This window comes from Chenopodium album, chromosome 18 (genome assembly GCF_948465745.1).
Source record: "Chenopodium album chromosome 18, dcCheAlbu1.1, whole genome shotgun sequence".
NCBI lineage: Eukaryota > Viridiplantae > Streptophyta > Magnoliopsida > Caryophyllales > Amaranthaceae > Chenopodium > Chenopodium album.
In genome coordinates, this window is record NC_137851.1 from 48,868,212 (window position 1) to 48,891,206 (window position 22,995).

At 34.9% G+C, this 22,995-nt stretch overlaps 1 protein-coding gene across 1 annotated transcript; it reads left to right on the forward strand.

Moving 5' to 3' along the window:
• The first annotated feature begins 593 nt into the window (after positions 1–593).
• LOC145591000 (pentatricopeptide repeat-containing protein At1g76280-like) lies at positions 594–22,945 on the forward strand. Its single transcript, XM_081647388.1, has 15 exons — positions 594–726; positions 1,096–1,230; positions 1,333–1,393; positions 1,577–1,634; positions 2,549–2,742; positions 3,218–3,325; positions 4,573–4,755; positions 7,142–7,657; positions 11,061–11,156; positions 11,257–11,430; positions 16,500–16,727; positions 18,820–18,960; positions 19,045–19,233; positions 20,964–21,083; positions 21,837–22,945. Exons 2-15 carry the CDS (start codon positions 1,217–1,219, stop codon positions 22,236–22,238), a joined length of 2,484 nt encoding a protein of 827 aa, XP_081503514.1. The 5' UTR covers positions 594–726; positions 1,096–1,216; the 3' UTR covers positions 22,239–22,945.
• Positions 22,946–22,995: the final 50 nt, after the last annotated feature.

Below are 22,995 nucleotides of genomic sequence, written 5' to 3' on the forward strand. Positions count from 1 at the left end.
AAACGAGTCAAAACTAATTATGAATTGTTTTTGTACTTTAATGTTAGATTCCAATTACTTCGTATTATTATTATTATTATTTTTATTTTACGTGATTGTTTCATATGGGGCTATCATTTGAAAACGAAGGGAGTACAAGATTTGGTGTGAGAAAATAATATTTGACAAAATAGAAGGATAAAAGGAGTGCATATAGGCACATAACACCTATTTGTTAGGCATGCATATAGGAGGACATTATGGGGTTTTTATTATTTTTTTCATTTGATATATTTCTACATTTTTGTGTACTATTATGCATGTATAATGTACTATTAAAGTATAAGCTGTTTCAATTGTATTTTTTATATATTATTATATATGTAGTGGTACTTTTTGGCATCCTATACCTATATTGTGATTATTTTTTCCTAAATTACCTATCTCCTGTCACCTATTATGCTATATTGGTACATTTTATCATCCTATTTATTTCTCAAGCGTAATAGGCGTTATGCGCCAATACTTAACCGAATAAAAGCAAAATTGATGTTTTTAATTTAAAATCATTATAAAGCCCGACCCGTCCTAGACCCATAATTAAACGATTGTATAGAGACTCGAACTATTTATTTATTGGACGGATCTGACCCAAAGTGAATTGCTCTTGCTCTCTTGCTCAGTTCTCCATTGAAGCGCACTTGAACTTCGCACTTGACGTTCTCCATTACAAATTAATTGTTCGAGGTAAGTTGTTGTTTCTTTTAGTAATTATCATATCAATTTCACAATCTAAAATTATAAAAGATTATCATATAACCAGCGATTGTATGTGTTGCTAGAAATTTGATAATTGAATCACATATCCCTAAAATTGTGAGCTTTATTTGATAATTGAATCAAATTTGATTGCTTATGTATTGCACAATCCTTTAATGTTAGGATTTAACTATAAAATTAGACCTTATCTTCCTGGCCCCAGGGCGGCGGCTCCTCCTGCCCTGGCTCTGCTAAAGTTCTGGAATGTTTGATAAATGTCTGAGAGACCAAAGGTCAATTATTGTGAAAATTGTTATTATATGGTGGTGAGAAAGGTCAAATGGTTGTGTGAAGCAGGAACTTTGTTCGATTCGTGAGCGGCGAATGTGGAGAGATTTGGCTTTCAATGCTCATTTGCTACAAAAACTGCTCAACTAATTCTTACTGTATGTTAGGCTATGCTGTCTAAAGTTCTGGAATGTATCGGACGATGTGAGAGCTTCTATACCATTCCATTTGTTTATCTGCCGCCTTTTACAATGGTTGTCTTCCAAATTGTTCTTATTGTATGGTTTTAATGTTCTTGCTGTACAGATTAAAGTGCCCTCGGCGGTCCATTGCTGAATTGTTTTCTGGACCATTATTGCCAAAAAGGGTATGCATTTTCTGGCCTCTTAGACATACATGTTTAGGCTTCAGTGGCTGTGTTATGTAGATAGGTTTTATTTGATCGCTGCGATTGTTAGACAAAGTTGTCAAAGTGCTCCATATATAAAGAAATGGAGGAACTAAGATATAATGGTTTATGGATCATGATTGACTTTTTATGCTGTTGCAGGGAAAGACTAATGGACATCTTATGGTGGAATCATTCCAAACTATCGCTGGCACAAAAGGCAAGGGAGAATTTCGTGGCTGATCTATTTTTTTTCTTCTGATTTTGATATATATATATATATATATATATATATATATATATATATATATATATATATATATATATATATATATATATATATATATATATATATATATATATATATATATATATATATCGCCGCATTGTATTTAAACAAGAACATGAAGGGTTTGTGAGGGGTCTTGTCTACTCAAGATATCGTCAAATTTTTTTTATTATGGTCATTCTCATAAATAAATGTAACTGTAAACGTTGGAACTGTCCAGAGCTTTCCTCTCTCACTACAGTTTTACACCTCGCATGTTTTTACATTTTCAGTTATCTGGTATCTATTACTAGTTGTACACTTGTCGACTCTATTTTCTGGTCTCCGAGCACAGTGTTGCAATTGTTTTTGGTGTGTTCATTGTTATAGCTTCTGCGAGTTTGATGGATAATCATTACCCCTCTGAGAGTAAGTTTAACAACGAATTTCTAGAAAATAGAACTGTAGTAAACAATTGTTGACTGCATGCTCATTGCAGGCTACAGATTCATGAGGAAATTATTCATGTTATTACTTTTTATCACTTTACTTTTCAGGATAGTATTATAATAATCCTATTTGGCATACAGTTAGAAGCTTGGCTTGTGCTGTATCATTTCAATAGTGAACTACTTTTGCTACTAATAGAGTCCTTTGAAGGAAAATTGTATACCATAATGCAACTAAAATTTAGTTTAATTGTTCATATGTATGTGCTTATGATTTGTTGCAGATTGAATTTAAGCTATTCATGTTAGATTGTTCAGAACTTTAGATTGCTTAGAAGTTAGTTGCTATCATGCTTTCGTTTCTTTTTCTCTTGTCATTATTGTGGTTCAAACTTTCAATTGTGCTTTTGTTCGCAGATCTCTTTACTTTTGGCTGCATGGGAGACACAATCACCAATTCCTTGGGTCTTCGAGTAGTCAATGCTCTTCAATCAGGTCACAGAAGCCAAGCTTCCTATATGCTTTCGGATGCTGGTGCTGCAATCCATGCAATTAATGCTGAAGATATTGTTTACATTCTTGAATACTGTGCAAGATTACCGGATCCATTGGTGAGTGTAGCTATTCTTGAGACAATTTTATGTTGTGAATGCATTGTCCTCAACACTGTATAATAAAGCGCGTCTAAGTCGTGTCTAAGTGCTAGGAAATTAAGATAGAGCGCATTTTTTGTTCTAGGTGAGGCGCTTTCTTTGAGGCACACCCGAAGCACTTGGTTCTTTTATTACGCCCCTTTTTCTAAGAGGTGCACCAGGCAATTTTACTCATGTGTTGTAATTTTAAAATCAGATTTTCTAAATTTTTACTCACATGTTTTAATTTAAATGGTGTTCTAAATTATTATTTATGCGGATAGTCTAAATTTTTATTTATATGTTCTAAATTTTGAATCACGTGTTTAAAATCTTTAATCATATGCTGTAAGCCTTCACTCATATGTTCTAAGTTTTACTCACATGTTTAAAATTTAAGATAAGTTCTCATAATGTATTACTCTTTATTAATGCAATCTATTACCTGCTGCAGTTTGTTATGGAAATTTGGAGAGTCCTTGAAGGACATGATATTGCTTTGAACTGGAAACACTATATGCTTATTGTTCGTGCTCTATGTAAAGGCGGTTACTTGGAAGAGGTATGGAGTATTTGTCAGCCTGTATGCAGTTAATTTTTTACATGCATTTTATTAGCATTATCTATATTTTTTGTTCAAAATAAAGTTTTAGCAATTCTTTAAAGTGTCAAAACTTATTCATCCTTAAATCAGGACTAAACCAATTTTTTTTTTTTTTTTTTATTTTTTATTTATTTATTTTTTATTTATTTTTATCTGCACCCTATAAAACTCTATTAGACATCTAATACTAGCATAATCTAGAAAGGAGGAATTGCATCGGAAGCAGTATGGATATAAGAATTGTCTCAACTTTCCATGAGAAAACAAGGTGTATAAGGGGCTTGAACTCTCATTTGCAACTGAACGTTAGAAGCTTTTCATGAGGACTGACCGACCGACCCTGAAACCAATTTTGCTGAGGTTGAGACAACCTTGTGGGGCTGCCAGGGTATCTTGTAACTCTGAGTATCCTTGTATCTTATCACCCGAACATACCATAAGACCATAGCATTTCTTCATTGTGCAACTTAGTCTCGTGAGGGTAGTAAAGATGATCATGGGGCCCCTTGTCTTCTCTTTGCTTACATCGTTCTGTTAGCAATCTGTAAGTGTTGGGCGTAACTCCCAAATCCTTAGGGCTTCTCCTACATCTGTTGGAACTGCAAAGATCCTAACATGATACATCAAACTTTTGAGTCAATAAGGTCTTATTGTCCTTACCTGACTCGATACACTTAATAGCGCTTGTAGTCCAAGGGAATGAGGAAGTTTCGATATTTTCAACGAACCTTATTCCCACATCTAGCCATGTACTCTGACGATGGGAAAATATAGTTTCCCTTATCATTGCTATAATAGTATTTTGACCTTGATGGACTTCGCTTCTTTAGTTCCCTTCTTCGTGGACTAGATTTCTTCGTTGTTCTTCACTGGTTGTTCTTCTAGCCAACCACCCATGCCTGAACTAGGCGAAACACCTTAGCTTGGACGAAGGGATGCATCTCTCTTGGCTTGGACGAAGGAGGTGCTTTAGAGATGTATTGCAAACTAACATTCCAAACTTGCTCGTTTATCTTAGCTCATGAATTGCTTGAATAATAGCATGTGGCAGTGCACAGCTTCAGGCTGTTGGTAACAATGTACCTTTTCCAGCTGCGTGTTTGTGTACTGTGCAATACACATTAATTATTAATAGCTGATGTTAAAAATTTGTATTGCTGATGTTTAGTTAAATCTTATTCTTTTTATCTATATATTTTTTCCAGGCATTTCATCTGGTGAAATTTATTGGAGAAAATGATCGTATAAGTTTTATTCTCCCTCTGTGCAATACTTTTTTGTCAGCATGTACAAAAATGAAAGATGTGGTGCTTTTTAATCAGTGCTTGGATTTGATGGAGAGCCAATGCTTGGGGAAGAATGAAGTTACATATTCAGCACTTCTCAAGGTATATAATTTAAATGTGCAATAAAATAAATAATCATTTTCACAAGATTAATTGTTAAAATTTAGAAGTTTTTTCTATCCAAAATATACTGATTTTATTTAGTAGTTTATTTATTTATTTTATCTTTTGTCGGTTAAATTGCAGTGCTATTATAGGATATTTGAAGGAGATAATGAAGTGTGCTAGAAAAAAAAGATGAGCAGAGGAAAATGGAAAATTATTTAGAATTGGCAAAAGCCAATCGCATATGGTAACATGACAAGAACCAGACTAAATAAACATGTTAGTATTGAGAGTTGTGTCACCCATTTAAGCTGTAGAGCTAATTGAAGTCAACACAATCATTTCAACCTTTTCAAGAAAAGTGTTTGTATACCGACGCCAACCTTTTTGATTAAGCTTCTAGATATTTCAACACTCAACACCAAAAAAGGCAAGACTCTGCTATACTTGTACTAATCCAATGAAATATAAATACACTAAAAGGTCGGAAATCCTAAACCAACTTGATGGTGCATTAGATAGTGATTTAATAAAGTCATTCGGTATGAAGTCAACAAATCTAATCAAACAGCTAAATATGAGTAGCCGAGGATCAGTTTAGTTTCAAGTGTTTATTTATACGGTTTGGGATTGTATGTGGGGTTCTACAAGTTATCAGTAATATGGGTGTTATATATGACACTACCTATTTGCTAACTGTAGAAATTAGCAGAACAAAGAATAGGAGCAAGTTCTTTTCACTTCAACTCATTAGATGATGTAAAGATTAAAGAGTAGCCTATTAGCACCTTATATGGAACATAAAATTGAAGCCAAAACATGAAGTAATGTTACAAAAATTACAATTCGTAACCTGACTCATTAACTAATTACCAATGTCTGTGAAACCAAGCTTTCATTGGAATTTTGGAATCAACACTGCAGTAAACTGTAGACGAAATTAATGACCTTAAACTAGATTTTTGTCTAATTTTTCTTTCCTTCCCCTTTTCCAATACATATAATGTCTTCATTGGATCCCTGAGATATTTTGTATATATATTTCTGTATAGCAGCTTAGGGGTTGATGATTGATTTGCTGAGGTGAACCGATGCATTTATCTTAGTAAATCCAATGTTAATCTTTGTGGGAGACTTAGTTCTGTCATGTCATACAAATAATTAAATGCGTAACAAATTAAGTGCAATCAATTATATCAATAAAGATTTTTCAAAATTCTCATATGATTCTTAGACAGCCCCCTTTATTAAAAGAACATTTTCAAGTTAGGTCTAAAATATAATGAGGTGCATGCTATGCGCTTCTAGTGTTGTAGGTGTTTTGAGTGGAAGAGAAAATTTCTTGGATTAGGGCCTATTTAAGCTCTGTTATTGAGTCAGGAGGTATCGGCCAGAATGTGCTGTTCAAAGGAGAAAGAAAAATGAAAAATACATATACCAAGTTTTGGGGACTGTGGGTGTATGTGAAATTTACATGTTTTCAAAGTGGAATTATACAGATTTATTAAAGTAGAATTTTAAGTAATTAAAACATTTTATTTCTCTTTTTAAAAGTATATTTATAATAGTATTGTAACCCATTGTAACTGTTTTTTAGTGAAGAAAATCTTGTGGTGGACAAGACTAACCATAATGTGATGTTGATGATGCTTGCTAGCTTACTTCGGGGTCTGTACCCTCTCTTACTGAATCCAACATATTGTGGTAGGATTGTGCCTCCTTATGTTTGTAAGTACTGTCTATTCACCTCTGTTGGAAGCTGGGTTTGAGTCTCATGGGGCATTTTATGCTTAAGAATATAGCAGGAATGCAACAATACGACGTGCCTTATAAGTTGTTACTTTATAGGATAGACGAGGACTAGATTGGTTGAGATGATAGCTCATGGGAATTATGAACCAAATAATTTGTCTTTTAGAGGCATATATTATTCGATGATCACTGACCACACCCAGCTAAGTGATAATGTTCCTACTGGTAAGTGTGGATGAGTAAGTGGCACCTTTGAGAAGCTTCAATCCATATTTAGTCTCCTGTAGGGTGGGAGGAAAGAAGTTGTTGACCTATAGATTATAATTTATGAGCCAACATGCATCCTCTTTATTCTTTGAATGCAGTAATTGTGAAGCTGGGGAGACAACATGATGCCTTTGCCTAAATTATATGGGTCATATAATAATATCATTTCTAATATTGTTCATATTAGTCATTCTATGATATTGTTTAATATATTATGTGCCAGCCTTTGGTTTGTTCAGTTTATGCTCTAGTTCTCTGGGCAATTTGCTAGTTCTATTAAGTGCTATCTCTGAGGTTTTAGGATGACTTTATTGCTTTTTTGCAGTCTATAGAATGGTTGTTTGTTCTAACTGACTGCTTTTAGCTTGCAGTTTGGCAGAAAAATTTGTCTGTTGTGCATGAAATTTGGAAAGAGCACTGCAAACATTATAAAGTGAACATTTTGTCTTTGAGGAAGTTTATATGGTCTTTTGCACGTCTGAAGGATGTAGAATCTGCATATAGAACATTGCAACATATGGTTGTTTTGGTGTCTAAAGAATACATCTTTTTGCGTATATCTGTGGAGGGAAAGATTTATTGCCCACAGCTGGATATTCCTATCCCTTCTGGCAGTGTGGTGTGCTCCAACCTGCACAAGGACCAACTTGCCAATTCTGCCTCTTCTAATGGTGAAGGAATGATTATGGACTCAATTGAGGCTTTGCGGTGTAGTCCTTTACATGTCGAAGATAACATAGACAGCTCAACTGTGATAAAAATGCTTGAGGATCTGAGAAAGGAACCCATAAAGAAGATCCTGAGGTGGTCTTTCAATGATGTTATACATGCATGTGGTCATTGTCAAAAGCCTGAGTTAGCTCAGCAATTGATTGTGCAGGTAATAATTTTGTACCATTTCACATTCTTGTACTTTTTTGGTCAATCTGAACATACTTATGATGATGGTTAGGGAAGTGTCATACCGTAGTCATGCTTCTTCTAACTTTCTTTCTTGTGTAAGTATCTTTAGAGTTAGAAATATTTTTGTAGAGAATATGTTGCCTTGATACCTAAACTTCGCGATTATTTTAGTAGATATTATGGGAAAAAATCTGCTCCACATTCAGATCTTCAGTGGATCAAGTTGTGATTAAATTTTCTGGGAATTCTGCTGTCCGGCATTCTTTTGCTGTAGACCTTTCTGTTTGCCGACACATGGAAAATTTCTTGCTTAGTGACGTGTAGATTGCAGAAAAAAACTGGGGAGGGGATATGTACTGCACAAGCAATGGGTATTAGGGCCTGTTCTCATACGATTATTTTCAGTTCAGTTCAGTTTAGCTCTAATAAGTTAAGTTCAGTTCCGCTCAGCTCCTAATTTTCTTCTCTTATAAAATATTCACTTCACCTCTAATAAGTTCAGTTCAGCTCTAATAAGTTCAGTTCAATTCAGCTCCGCTCAGCTCATTTCAGTCAATGAGAACAGGCCCTTAATCGTACTCCATCTTTTTTGGTTATACTCACTTTCCATTATAGATATATTATTACCCATTTTTCACCTCACAACATTTGCACTTTTTTTTTTTTTTTTTTGGAATCCATGGCTCTTACTTGACGGGCTTGCCCTAGTTTCTCAACATGAGAAACATCAATGTTTCTCAATATGGGCAAAATGGTAAATAATAGCAACTCTATAAATATTTTATTCTTTTTTGTGGCTGACTCATCCTCTCCCTCCTTCAACCTTCCTTATCTTCTTCAACCTTGCTTTCCCATCATCAATGGCAGACGAATTGCAACACTATAACAAACACCATGTCCATCACCACCAACATCATGCCCAAAACCACCGACACCACAACAAACCCTGACCCCGCCATCTCTGGCGGCTATGCCGTCGAATTTACGAAAACCCTAAGAAAAAATTATATAAATTAAGGGCATGGTTAACCCTAAATGGTAGGTTTTTGTTATTGTTTGTGAGCTTTGCATCCATTGTTAAAGAATTCTTCGATCTCCAAACTCTATTGTTGAATGAACTCCATTGTTGGAGGAGAGAGAGTAGTGAGTATGGGGTTTTTTGTTTTGCTGAAATGACACATATACCCCTTGGTTGTTTTAGCAAAAATACGAAAATACCCCTGTGAGAAACATGGTATGTTTCTCATGTTGAGAAACTTGTATTTAGCCATTTATTCACCTTCTTACTCAGTTTTTATATTTATTTTATTCCATGGCTCTTACTTCATCCACCTTTGCACTCACTTTTTTCAAACTTTCCTAGAAATATGAGTTACAGTTAGTGCTAGAACTGAAAAATGAAGGTATTTACTTATTCAAATTACAGAATTTTTCTGCTCCCAACCCAGATATTCCTAATACTTTACTCTTTCTCTGAAATACAAAGTTAGAATTTAGCTACTCGATCTCTGCTATTAGACCTTTAGGTCTGAGCCAAACAGCCTCAGAGAAATCATTTCTTGGGAAGAAGAATTAGTAAGGACTAAGGATTGATAACAAGTCTTCTGCTTCTAAGGATTAATGGCTTTTAAGACATTTACATAATAGCTGTAAATGTAGTGCATCGATGGATTCTTCTATAAAACACAATGAATATTTTGATTTCTTCTGTAGAACTATACATGAACTCTAATTTTTGTTAATTCCCTGTCTAATGCTTCTCTCCAAAAGCACATGTCTGGAGTGGTTTAGTTTTTGTAGGGGGATGTTCTTTAAAGGAGTAAGTTTAACCTTACAATTTAGTTTAGTTTGTGCGTGTGTGAAGATGAGATGGTTTTTGTCTGCCATCTCTTTCTCTTTAACACTAGCTTTGTTTGGGGCGAGTTAGTTAAACCTGGTAAGTGCAAGATTTGTTTGTGGCTTGGGGATTTAGAAAGGAGGATGAAGATGGCTTGGACTGCTGAAGTGTGAAAGTTGGTTTCTTTTGCAATTTGCCGAGCATGGATGGAAAGAATGGGTCATGTCATTTTCCTCACCCCCCCCCCACCCCCCACACACACACACAATGCTGTATTTGCTCGTGCTTCTGGGCTATTGGCTATGCTGACTCAGATACCCTCACCACCTTTTAGGCAGGGTCTACTTCTACTGGTGTTCCCCATACTGAGTTTGTACTTTGTAGTTCACTAGCGTTGAACACGACTTAGGTATCTAGTACTCCTCTAGTATAAACCCGTGGTGCAGTACCTATAGGTGTAGCAGATTGAAGAGTAGGAATATTTAATTCTTTAGAGCAGTTCATGCTATACCATATAATAACCCTAATTTAAGCAGCTTTTTGCATGCATTTGCAAAAAAGCTGGTGTATACTAGTGTACAACTATAGACAAAAGTGTTCCCATTTGGCGGAATGTGTATGTAAAGAAATGATTACATCTGAAATTTGAAGCAATAATTGATCAAAAAGGACAGATCTTCGGGTGTTGTTGCCTACTCCTTTTTATATGTGTACAAGGAAGTATTGATAACTAATATGCCCTATTTCAAAAACCTAATGATTTTATTCTTTCTATTTCCTTAAGCAGAGGCTTTCTTGGGTTTTAAATTGTGGCTGTGGCTGTGTTTGTGTCCTTTGCGATTTCCTGCCACTTGAGCTATTTTATTGCGGTGTTGTGATATTATAAGTTGTTGACATGGCATGACTTGGTCATGCTGGTGATGTCTGGCTTGTCACGAGTCTGTATCACTGATTTGCTGATACCTAATAATTTTTTATGACTTGAAGATATTGGTTCAGTAAGCCTAGAAAAACATTACAGATCAGCCCATATGCTTACATATCTATTGCCATGAATGTGACTGCTATGTTCCAAGAAAAGTGTATTTGCTGATATGAAGTACCCCATGAAATTGTATGATTTCTATCCTCTGCGAGGTAATTATCACATTTCCATGCTTCTATCGACCAATGAATTATCATTACTTGCCTATTTAAGAGAATCACTTATCCAATCTTCTGGCCTACGATTTCAGCCTAAGTCGGTTATACATTTTCAAGTGTTCATGGTGTTCCTTGATCTGCTAATGCTTTTGGTGTCAATAGTGTTTCCTTTGAAGTTTGAACAAATTGTTTGTGATAGAGTGTAATACGTAGTATGATGTTGCAATGTTTCCCGTGTTTACTGCTCTATTGTCATACTTACAAGTCATCATTTGTTTTTGCTGTTTTGGACTTGCTTTATATATTGCATTTCTCTTCTGAATTCCATTTCTTTTGTTGTCTCAAGTCATCATATATTGTTCAATACAGAATACTGAATTTAGTGTCCAAATATCCTTAGATGCAAAATCTTGGGCTGGAACCATCATCCCATACTTACGATGGTTTGGCCAAAGCGATTATTCCAAGGAGAGGCATCAGCGATACTTTGGAACTAGTAAGTTGTAAATCTCATACTTATCTGGTTTGCTGCTTGCTCTTGATATTAAATTTAATCAAGAGCACTAATTCTGTTGCCTGTGTGACAACATTTGCAGATGAAAGTGATGCGAAGTAAAAGTTTGAAGCCATATGATTCCACTCTTTCGACCCTTTCGATACTCTGTAGCAGAGCTTTGCACTTGGATTTGGCTGAAGACTTACTCTATCAGATTGCAGCAAGTCCTAATGCTTTTCCGTACAATGCTTTTCTTGGAGCATGTGATAGGATGGTAAGTAGATTTTTCTTTATTATAGCTCTGTTATATGGTACAATATGTTGCATAAGATGAATGTGGCGGAGATGCGTATGTTGTGATGGACGTATGGCCATAAAAGAAAGGATCGTTTGAGGAATGAGATATTTAGGAAGAATGTACGGGTTACATCGATTGAGTACAAGACAAGGGAGAATCGCTTAAGGTGGTTTCGCCATGTAAGAAGTAGACAAAGTGAGGCTCTCGTAAGGAGGCTTGAAGAGTTGCAAAGTCTTTGGATCACAAGGGGTAGGGGAAGAACTAATAGGGAAGAGGGATTGAGAGTGGTATGAGTGCTTTGGAGATTGAGGAAATATGGTGTTTGATAGGGCGGTGTGGAGGAAGAACATTAACTTCAACAATGTGTCATAATTATATACGAAGTACATACTTTTGTTTGTTTTATCTTAGTATCTAATTTAATTATTTTACCCAAGTCGTGTTTTATGAACTTTATTCATTTCCTTTGTTAAAATTTTCTCAAATCTTTATGTCTTTTACTCACACATTTTTATCACTTTTTTTAAAACTTTCTTTACATTTTTTTTTGTTCTCTGTCAAAATAATTTAATTTTTACTTGGGTGCTCTTTCTTTTTCTCACTTTACACACCTTTTTTTTCAAACACTTTCAACTGATTATCTTATTAAATTCCTTTTTCTATATCGGACGATCTTTATGACAATTCATGTTAGCCGACCCCAAATCATTTTGGGACTAATGCTTTGTTGTTGTTGTTGTTGTTGTTTAGCTATGTGGATTAGTAGGTCTTTTAAGGAAATAATTGTACCACACTAAATCTTGAAAATTCATTTATGAGGGTAAGATTGTGCTCTAGAATTTTGTTTTGTTGTCCTTGCATATGTTAAGGTGGATTTTTACTCTATTTGGAAATTTTCATATAAGTACACGTGTAAGAATATTCACTTTTTCTTTGGGAAAGAAAGGGCAACAAATTTGGTGCGTGTTATATTGATTTATATATCATTCTATCCTTCCAACATGTTCTTGCTGAACAAGTAATACTCCCTTCTTTTTTCGTACGTGTTACGCTTTCGAAATGCAACTATTCTTTTTTAAGTGTAACACTTCCATTTTTGGCAGCTATTACACTTTAATGTTATCTCTCTCTTTTCTCATGATCCCCACTTAAAACCACTACTACTTTTTTATAAGGATTTTTTTGTTAGAAATTACCTAATAAAACCAAGATTTTGGGAGAAACTACATAGTTAAAAATTATTGTAAGAAACTACTTAATAAAAAGGTCAAATATTGTAAAAAAAAAAAAACTACCTTTTAAAAAAATGACCCACCTAAAAACACCCCTGGAAGCCACCTCTTCCATCCCCAAAACCAACACAACTCGCTTGAAACTGCCTCTACTACACCAAAACTACCCTCAAACCCCAAAACCACCACCCCTTACCCCAAAACAACCATCTCGTAGCTTGAAACTACCTCCACCAACTCGGAAAATTCCCCAACCACCTCGAAAATAGCTTACCACCTTGAAAACCAATCCTCGCAGGGGTTTGGGGGTGTTTTGAGGTGGGTAAACGCCGGAAAACTAGGTCAATGGTGGAAATCCAGCTAAAGGTAGTATTTTACAACACCTTACCTTTTATTAGGTAATTTTTTACAACATTTTTTTATTAGGTAGTTTCTTACAAAATTTGGGTTTTCTTAGGTAGTTTTTGAAAAGAAAAAAAAAAATTCTTTTTTGTTTATTTCCATCTCACATCTCTTAATTTTTAACAAACTATTAACTCCAATATTTTTTCTTATTATTTTTTAATACCTCAACTACCCCACTTACATCTTATTCTATCATAATGTCAATCAAATTATCTAAAACTATGATCAAAGTGTGATTCTTAAAAAAAAAAAAAAGGGGGGGGGGGGTATGATTTTTACTATGATGGAAACTAATTGGAAGTTTAAGATCCTTATTACTGTTGCGAGGCATGAATTTACACTTGATAATTTAGCTGGTATGCTATTAAGCTAGTTTGTACATTTGTACTTGCATTACTAAATCAAGAATTTTTTTTTTTTTTTTTTTTTCATTTAAAATTATTATTCTTTGTAATCTTGGAGGCCTTTATTTGGAAGTATAAGAATTTACCAATTCTACCAATCCTAAGGATCCGCAGGATTAATTGTAGATCCAAAACAATAAAGGTAAACTTGAGTTGTTTACATTGGAAAGTGTTTCTCTTCTTGATGATGGAAGAGGGCACATATGTCTTTTGATGCTTTGTTGTTTTTATTCAATCTTTTTTTGTCCAGTTTTCTTCTGTTATACCCATCAATATTCCAATGGGTGTAGCCAAAAGATTTCCTGAGGTTAAAATAGATTATCTCGAGGAGACAAGGTTGTATACTTGGGTTTTAGGACTATGTGTGGTTTATATCTTGGGAACTTGGTGTCTAAGAGAATATTCTTGCTGGGCTAGCTTCATTATGGGCTTAAGCAGTTTGAGCTTTCCCAAAGTTTTATACTGGGAAGATGGCCAGATATTAGGCTGATTTGTAGTTAAGTAAAAGGATAATCCCACGCCTTGCATGATTTAAAATACATTTATTTATTTTATACTTCCTATGTTCCCCTAATATTGCAACATGGGTGGGGGGACATGGATTTTAAGAAGAGGAGAAAGATGGAGAGGAATAAAGATAGGGGTCCATGTGATGAGGAGAGAGAAAGAGAGAAAATATGTGCAAATAGAGAAATGTTGCAATATTTATGAAACTTCCTAAATGGTAATTGTTGCAATATTTGCGGAATGGAAGAAGTATAAAATAGTCCTTAATCTTTGTTCGAAAAATGTGTGGTTATAATTTTATTCATTTTTATAAAAGAATTGTTTATTTAGCCTTTGAACTTCAGAGGGAAAAAAATTTAATAAGGATGATGTTATAAATAGATTTTTCACAAGAAGTTGACATATGTCCATTAATGATGTAAGCAATGACTTGTTTTAATAATAGCTATAATATTTTTATAGGTTACTTCATGAGGACACCTTATTCTCGTTTTTAACTTTGTTCTGTGCAGTTCTAATGAAATTTTTCTTGTCAAAAAGATAAAAAAAAGTGCTTATAAGATTTTGCTTTTACTCCAAAATTGGATTTATCAAAATTTATTATTTTGAAGAATGGAGTACACTATGTAGAGGGGGTGTGGTTGTGACTGTCTTTAGATTCTTATTTGTAGTTGATATTGTGTTAATTCTTTTTTATGCCTAGATTTAAGAATTGTGCTTATCATTTTACAAACAAATTAAATTGTACTTTAGGCTTGAATAAGTCTTAGGTAGTCTAGATTTCAGGATTCGTTATTGTTCTTCTTCTTAAGTGTCAGATTCTTGAAATTTGCATCTAGTCCCTTTATGGAAAAAATGTCTTTGGAAGCCTAGTGTCTGAAAAGTTGGGGTGTTCAAATCCGGGTACCCGAAACAATGGGTACCCAGATCTTCGGGTAGTTGAAACTCGGCCCATGACCCGACCCGAGAAAACCGGGTACCAGGTTGGGTAATAGGGTACCCGGATTCAATATGACAATAATTTGCCCAAAATATGAAAAATGATAAACAATCTAAAAATACACACAATTAGAAGAAGTTAAGTATAAGTGTACAACTAAAAATAGATCTTAATTAAAGATTTAATCAAAAATAAAAAAGAAAAATAAAAAAATGAAACTCAGTTTCGTTAGTAGCTATCTTCCTCCCACTGTCATTTACATCATCATCAACACCAACACCAACCATCATCAAAATCATTATCCACCATCAAAGGCACCACACGATTCTCGCCCAGAAATTAAGGCCCACAATCAACCACCACCTTTCCTCGATTATAACCCAGAAAATGAAGATCCCCTCACAAATTCGAACCACCCACCTCCCCCATAATTCGAACAAAATTAGAACCAAGAAGCAAATAAATAATCAATCACGAGAGTACCGAAGAATGAGAGGATTAAATATTGTATTATAACTTTATAAGCAAGGTTGGAGAAAGACATTGGAGAATAAAAGATGGATAAGTGTTTGAGAGTGAGAAACTGAGAATGAGCAGGAGAGAGAGAGGAGACAAAGAGAGGAAGGGCTAGGCAGCTAGCTATGTTTTGCTTTGTGAAAATTAAAACCCTAGGTGGCTGAGGAATTGAGGCTTTTTTTTTATTTTCTGTTAAAGTATACGGGTAGTCGGGTACCCGAGTTAACCAAAGTGTGGCCGATGACCCGGCCTACGATCAGGCTATTTTGGCGGGTCGGGTACCCGACCCAAAAAATGATAAAAATTGGCTAATTATTCATTGGGTTTTCCCGGGTCATTGGGTAATCGGGTCGGGTTTTTTTTTAATACCCCTACTGAAAAGTATCTCATAAATTAAACTGGCGATTAGAGCTTAATTCTTGTTAGGGTCATAGGGTGATGTAATAGTAGTCTTGTCTGAGTGTCACTCTTGTTGTACCTTTCCTTTTTGGAGTTCATGGTGTTGGGGTGAAGTTGAAGAGTGATGATATATTTCTTGTGCTCGACGTAAAGCAGGACCTAAGGGATCACTTATTATATAAGAAAATATATTATGGATTGAAGTTCAGAGAAAGAAAACAAGCTAATCAAACAGAAAAACCAATATACAAAGTATCCAAATTTCAAAAAAATTTCCCAATGGAGTGACTGTTGAATGCCCTTACCACCTTAGGCCCATAACAAGTTGACAATGCTAAGTGACTTTTTCCGACAATGCTAGAATACTTGTGAGAAGACACTGTAGTGTCAAACTGTTCTTGCATTCATTTCCTGTATTCCACGTTTTCTTGAGGGAACAAGTTCAGGATAAAAACATGCTTGGAAGTATCATGATTCTATGAGATTCGCTTTTAAAGAAGGTTGTTGGACTGAATTCTTGGCATAAAGTATTCATATAATTTGATAAAGCTGAGGCTGGTTTCCTATCATCATCTTGATCCTTTGCTATTGCTGAAGAATTGCCTCTCTGATATGTAATTTTGACGCCATTGATATCTGTAGGATCAACCTGAACGTGCTATCAAAATGTTGGCTAAGATGAGAAAAGTGAAAATTAAGCCAGATATCAGAACATATGAGCTGTTATTTTCTTTATTTGGGAATGTCAATGCCCCATATGAAGAAGGTAATTTGTTATCGCATGCAGATGTTGCTAAAAGGATCAACATCATAGAAATGGATATGCTCCAAAATGGAATTCAGCACAGTCAGCGTTCGATGAAGAATTTGGTAAAAAAAAAACTTTAAATTTTTTTTTTTTTTATTGTGATATGGTTTTAACTTTTCTTCGAATGTAATATTTGTGGCTTTATGCATATTATCATTTGTGTTACCAAGTATGTTTAAATATACTTGATTTCTTCATTTGTGTTAAAATTTATTATGATCATTGAGTAGTGAGCTTCTGATTGTGATGATGGTCTCTGCATGTTCTTGCAATTTTGTTTAACAAGCGTTGACCGTGGTTTCTTATCTTCTAAGATAGCTAATTCATGTGTTGTTGGTGGACAAATAATTATTAATACACGTATTTCACTGATTGATTTTCCTGCATTGCAATTGGAATATATATAGGCTTTGGTTTAGCATCTTCATTATTCTTAATTGGTATACATAGATATGTGACAGCTTTGTGCATTTTGCCCATTGATTTATTTCACTGCTTCCCTCTCTAGTCACAAAAGGACTAGAGAATTGGTAAAAGTTGTTGAAATTGAGGTAGGGCATATTGGCTTCATCTCCTAGATTCTATACCATGTATTCTAGATTTTGCTGGCTGTGGCTCAAAATGAAGTTGAAATTGATCATCCTTCCCTTTTTTTGGTTGTCTGAGGTCATTCACAAAATCATTTTTGTTGGTAAGCTTGCGTCATGAGGATAGGACTCAAAAACAGACTGGTTACATTAATGAACAAAATGATATTTGCTTTCCTTGTGAGCTTGACCTCTAATAGAATTCTAACATGGCTGTGAGCTGTAGGACTCCTTTGATTGAGATGAAAAATCTATGTTCCATTCATGATCATTATATTGGTACATTTATTGAATTTTATATATACTTCCTCCAATTTCTTTTATTTACAACACTTCTCATCAATGGAAATGTCATCTTAAATGCAACACACTATACATGCTTTTTTTTTTTTTTTTCCTATTATTTTTTTAACTGTGCAAAATTACAGTTTTATCCTTATATTAAATCATATCCTTGGACCCTGCATCTCCATATGAACCATCATAAGCTATGAATTTTTGTAGCCTTTCATACCTTTTTTTTTTTGTTTTGGGTTATTCTAGTTCGATGTTCAAGTGGATGTTGCTGTAGCAAATTGCTAAAAAGTTGAACATTTTATGGTATTTGACATTAATTTACATTGAAGTATGGTTGAGTTACTAATCTAGGTGGACAACACCAACACCATTGAGGTATTACACCAATACCATGTTCATAAGTTGAAGATGTTGTGTAGTTTATGGCCTTTTTATGCTTTCTTGTGATGCTAATTCCAAGGGTTTTGGGAGAAGTGAAGTAGGATGACATGAAGAACTGTCATCTATATGACTATATTACTCAGATTAGATTATCTGTGAGTTGTGATGGACCTGAGTGTTTATCTATGTGTTGACTTTTCTTTTTTGTGAAAAGTTATTTGATTTTTACTCAAAATGAATTACTGAAGTTTGCATGCCCCCTGTTGCAGGGTCGAAGATCTGACATAAATACTTGAGGTGAAATATAGTCTGAGTAGCATAGATTGTTATATATCATATGCCTCATATGAGGCTCTTACTTACATTCTAGAAGGGCATTGACTGACTTGCACATGCCACTATACAACATGACAACTCAGTTGGGACTTAAATTTTGTATAATGCCATTAACAGTTGAAATTTGTCCGATGATGGGTCAAGTATGTTTTGCAGATTAGGTTTGAATTATTAGCTACTGTGGAGTTGCTGTATCAAAACTGATAAGGCAGAAAATTGTTAGCTTCATTAAGGTTCATCTGTCATAATAGTTTCTATAATATCATCTGTAGTTTTAACTTATTTATTATATGTTGAACTTTATGAAGTTTCAAGTAGGTTTTATGTATTGAATATAGATGTGAAACAATTGGGCGCTTTGTTCTCCTGAAACACATCATGCTCTGTGCAATTTATCATCTGAATATAATGTATTAGGTTTTCTCCTCTGGCTTCATCTTTTATGAAGTTGGAAGCCTTGTTATTCCGAAATGTGTCATGCTTTTATGTATTGTATTATCCAAATATATAATGTTTTCACTTCAATTCACCCCTGGGTTTCTCTGTTCTGAAGTTAAAAGCCTTTGGCTCAGAAGGGATGGTGCAGGAGCTGCTAAAGTACTTGCATCGAGCAGAAAGCCAATTTTCGGTCAATAATTATCTTGGAATAGATATTTATAATACAGTACTGCATTCACTTGTTGAGGCTAAAGAGGTGTGCTCTTCCTACAATCTTCTCTATCAGCCAGGAATCTATTTCTCCGTTGATGACTGCTTTAATGTTTTGCTTGTTGTGCAGAATCACAAGGCAATTGAAATTTTCAGAAAAATGAAACTATGTGGGATCAAGCTTGATGCTGCTACTTACAATATTATGATTGATTGCTGCTCAAATATTCGCTGTTTCAAGTCTGCATGTGCTTTGGTTTCGATGATAATTCGTGATGGCTTTTCTCCCCAGACGTTAACATATACTGCACTTATAAAGGTATTGGTTCATTATAATTTGTCTCAAAGCATATTAATTATTAGTTTTTATTTGTTTACGTTGGCATAGTATGTGGATTGACCCGCTCACTAACCATTGTGAATCTAAGCTAGAGGTAAAGCAAAGGGTGAGAGTATGAGGTGGGCCATACTCCTCACACAATCAAATTCATACATTTTCATGTGAAGTCAGAGCTCATTTGCCTTCAATTGTAAAGCTAGGATTAATTCGTGAATGGTGTTGCATTTTGTACTATGAGGCATAGGCTTCTGTCTGCCACCCTGCCTTTGGGCATTTCCTTTATTACTTTCAACCTTTTTTTCTTTTAATTATTGCAACACTTGCCTTTTGGTGGTCAAACTTTAGAGATAAATTCTACATAGTGGCCTAGTATGTTTGCAAATTCCATTTGGTGGTTTTTTAATTTTATATTTTTGCTGTTTTCTTTCATGACTCTCTGCTTTTACAATATAACTAGGATGTGTCAATTGTAATATACATGGCCAATTTAGGCTTAAAATTTTAAAATACTAACTTACCTGTATAGTTAATGCGTTCTACAACCCTCTTACCATGTTGCACCCTTGCTTGGCCCAACCAAGCCCACCAGACTACCACCCCTCATCACCACCTTTGGCCCACCACCCCACCCACCGACTACATCTGATGACCATACCAACTTTGGCTACCACTTTTTCCCCCCTCTGATCTTCACTAGATTTAGTGTTTAAAGGAATACACATTAATATATGGATAGCAGTGAAGGACTCAAGGTGAAGGTAGTATTCAAAGGGTTAGGTGGTCATCTGGAGAGTTAAAATGTGGTTTTAAGGGTGGGTGGAGGTTTTCAGTGGGTGGGTGGTTTATTTGGGGGTTAAGTGGTGATTTTTGGTGGGTTTGGTTTTGGTTTTGGATGTTTGGTTAGGGGGTTGTGGTTGGTTGTGTTGGGGGCGGTTTGTATGATTAAAGTTTAAAAACAGTTATTAAATGATGGGTTAGCCATTTAAATGAGCAAAGAGGGCACATTATGTGTACTTGCATAACCACAGGGTCACTTGAGAAAATGACAAAAAAAATGTTCTACCAAGCGAAATTTGTGATAGTATGAAGCTACCATGTAAAATATCCCATAAATTTTTAACTGTGTGAGATCTTGTAAAATTCATTAGATGTGTAGAGTATTTCACAGTATTTACTGACATAAATATATTACTATGTGAGATCTTGTAAAATCACTTGTCAAAGGTTTGCATTGGAGTCTGTGTAAAAGAAAGTGTTGCTATAACAAAACAGGGGTAGTATTTTTTGATATGAACTTATTGTGATAAGTTTAGTATGTTCATAACTGATTGTATGAAAGCTATACCTAGATTATTATGGAAATTTTGAATTTGTCGAACTGTCGAGAGCTTAAGTTTTATCCATGAATTTTTATCTGCTATAGTGCTATGTGATGCATCTAAAGAAATGTTCATCGGTGGAAAGTGCTATACTGTTGTCTTACTTGATAACTTGACTTATAATTACCTCTAATAGCTTTTTCTTTTTAGAGGTGTTTGCTTTTCAAAAGTATATGGTTTTACCAAGTCAAAAATATGATATAAATTGCAACCCAAGCTGGTTTGTTAGTTCTTCCTATAATATTTGTAGTTCAATTCCGTTGCACTTGAGTGCCCAAACATCTGTAATGCAAGCTTTTGTGTGTGCTTTAATTCTCTTTACATCTTCAGATTCTGTTGGAATATGATGCTTTCACTGATGCTGTGGATCTTCTTGATCAAGCTATATCTGAAGGAAAAAAACCTGATGTATTGCTTTTCAATCCCATTCTTCTAAAAGCAAGTTTAAAGGTATTTATTTATTTTTGTCAAACATATATCCTATTTTTATTTTTCAATCTTTTGTTATACATGTAAAGTCGGAACCCCTACAGACTTTAAGCAAAACAAGAGTGGCTTAGAGAGGATTTCTAGTTGAAATGCAAATGTCAATAGCTCTGGTTAGTGCTGTGTTTTGTGCTGTGTTTTGGCTTGGTGATGTAGATTGTATTCAACAAACAATTAGAAATCAGATTATGATTCTCTAGTATAGAGATCAGTGCCTTAACTTTAAGGTTCCCGTATCTCTGCTGTGAAGTGAAGTAAGCTATGAATCATGTGATTGCATATTTGCATCTGCAGTTCCCTCAAAATTTGAGGATCGATGTAAAGTGTAGCCAAACATGGCCTTTTCATCTAATCCTATTTTATGCAATTTGTTGTCTTGACTTTGAAATTATAGCAATATCCAAGGTAAGGCTGATAGAATTACTCATTTACTGGGTGCATTGCATCTTTCCATATGTCTATTTTTTATTTTTATTGTATTAGCACGATTTGCAGCATCTCTACTACCTTATTGGAAAGTTGTATTATTTTCCTGTCTTGTTTAAACAAATGCTAAAATATGCTTCCTTTATATCCCCCCCCTCTTATCTTTGTTTCTTTTAGGGTTAGCAGTTTTTATGAAAATGCTCAAATGCCACAAGGCAGCTAGTGTGTTGATCTCCTTCCTTATGATTTTGAGCATCTTGTGAGCATTTTTGCTTTCATGTAATGATGCAGGGAAGGATCGATGTTATCGAGACTGTGATTCAGGCAATGCATCGGGAGAAGATCCAACCAGATCAATCAACCTGTAGTTATGTATTTAGTGCTTATGTTGAGCGAGGGTTTCTTGGCACTGCAGTAGAGGCGTTGCAGGTCTTGAGCTTGCGAATGATCTCCCTAGATCGCGAGACTCTCGAGGATATGAGAAGGTTGTATGAGAATCTCATTCTTAGTGAAGAACAAAATGCTGACACACATATATTACAGATGTTCAGAGATTCTGAGAACCTTGTTTCTGCTCTGTTGAATCTAAGATGGTGCTCCTTTGTTGGGTCCTCAATTTCATGGGTGCCTGATGAGAGTCCATGGGCCAAACGACTTGTGAGTGTTGCTGCCCAAACAACAAATGTCTTGTGAAAGAGCACATGAACTTTGATTGTCATATGGTGAATTGGTGATGAAGCTTTTAGCCAAACTGGACTTGCTTCCACTCCTGCCATGTATTTTGAGGTCTCTTTCTCAATATCTTGTGGTGTGCTGGTGTCAAGTGAAAAATGAAGCATTCAATGCAATTGAAACGCTCTCATTAAGTCATCGGCTCTTTTCCTAATTGGAACTGAAGTGTTGGTTGCTATGCTTGTGCAAATTTTGTTCTATCCGCATCACCCAAGGTTCCTTCTTACATTTTTGGAGACTAGTAATGATGGGGTTGAGAAGTGTTTACTGGCTGAAAGGTTTCCTTTTCCCTGCAATGAACAAGGAGAAACAATGTCATACCAAAGAGTTTTTAGTCCGTCATGTTTATTTGAATGATGACGACAGCTCGATGGCGATGTGACTCAGTTGATGTTTTGACTTTCTTACAGGACTCAGATGTACGAAGTATTTTATTTTGGTATTTCAATATTCAAAAATACAGAGTCTGATGATTAGTTAATAATGGCTAAAGCAGTACATGTAAAGGATTGTAATTCTCTTTTTTGGCTGAAATCTGTCTGAATTATCTATAGCAAACTAGCAAAGGTTAAAGCATTCAAGGAGCACCATTTGCTCGTCTTTTTGTAATGATATTCTTCGTACATGTATATGGCTGCTAATTCTGGTTTCCTTAAATTTAAAATTAACTACTACGGAGTACAATATTTTTTCAAGAATAAAGATACAAATGTTTTTG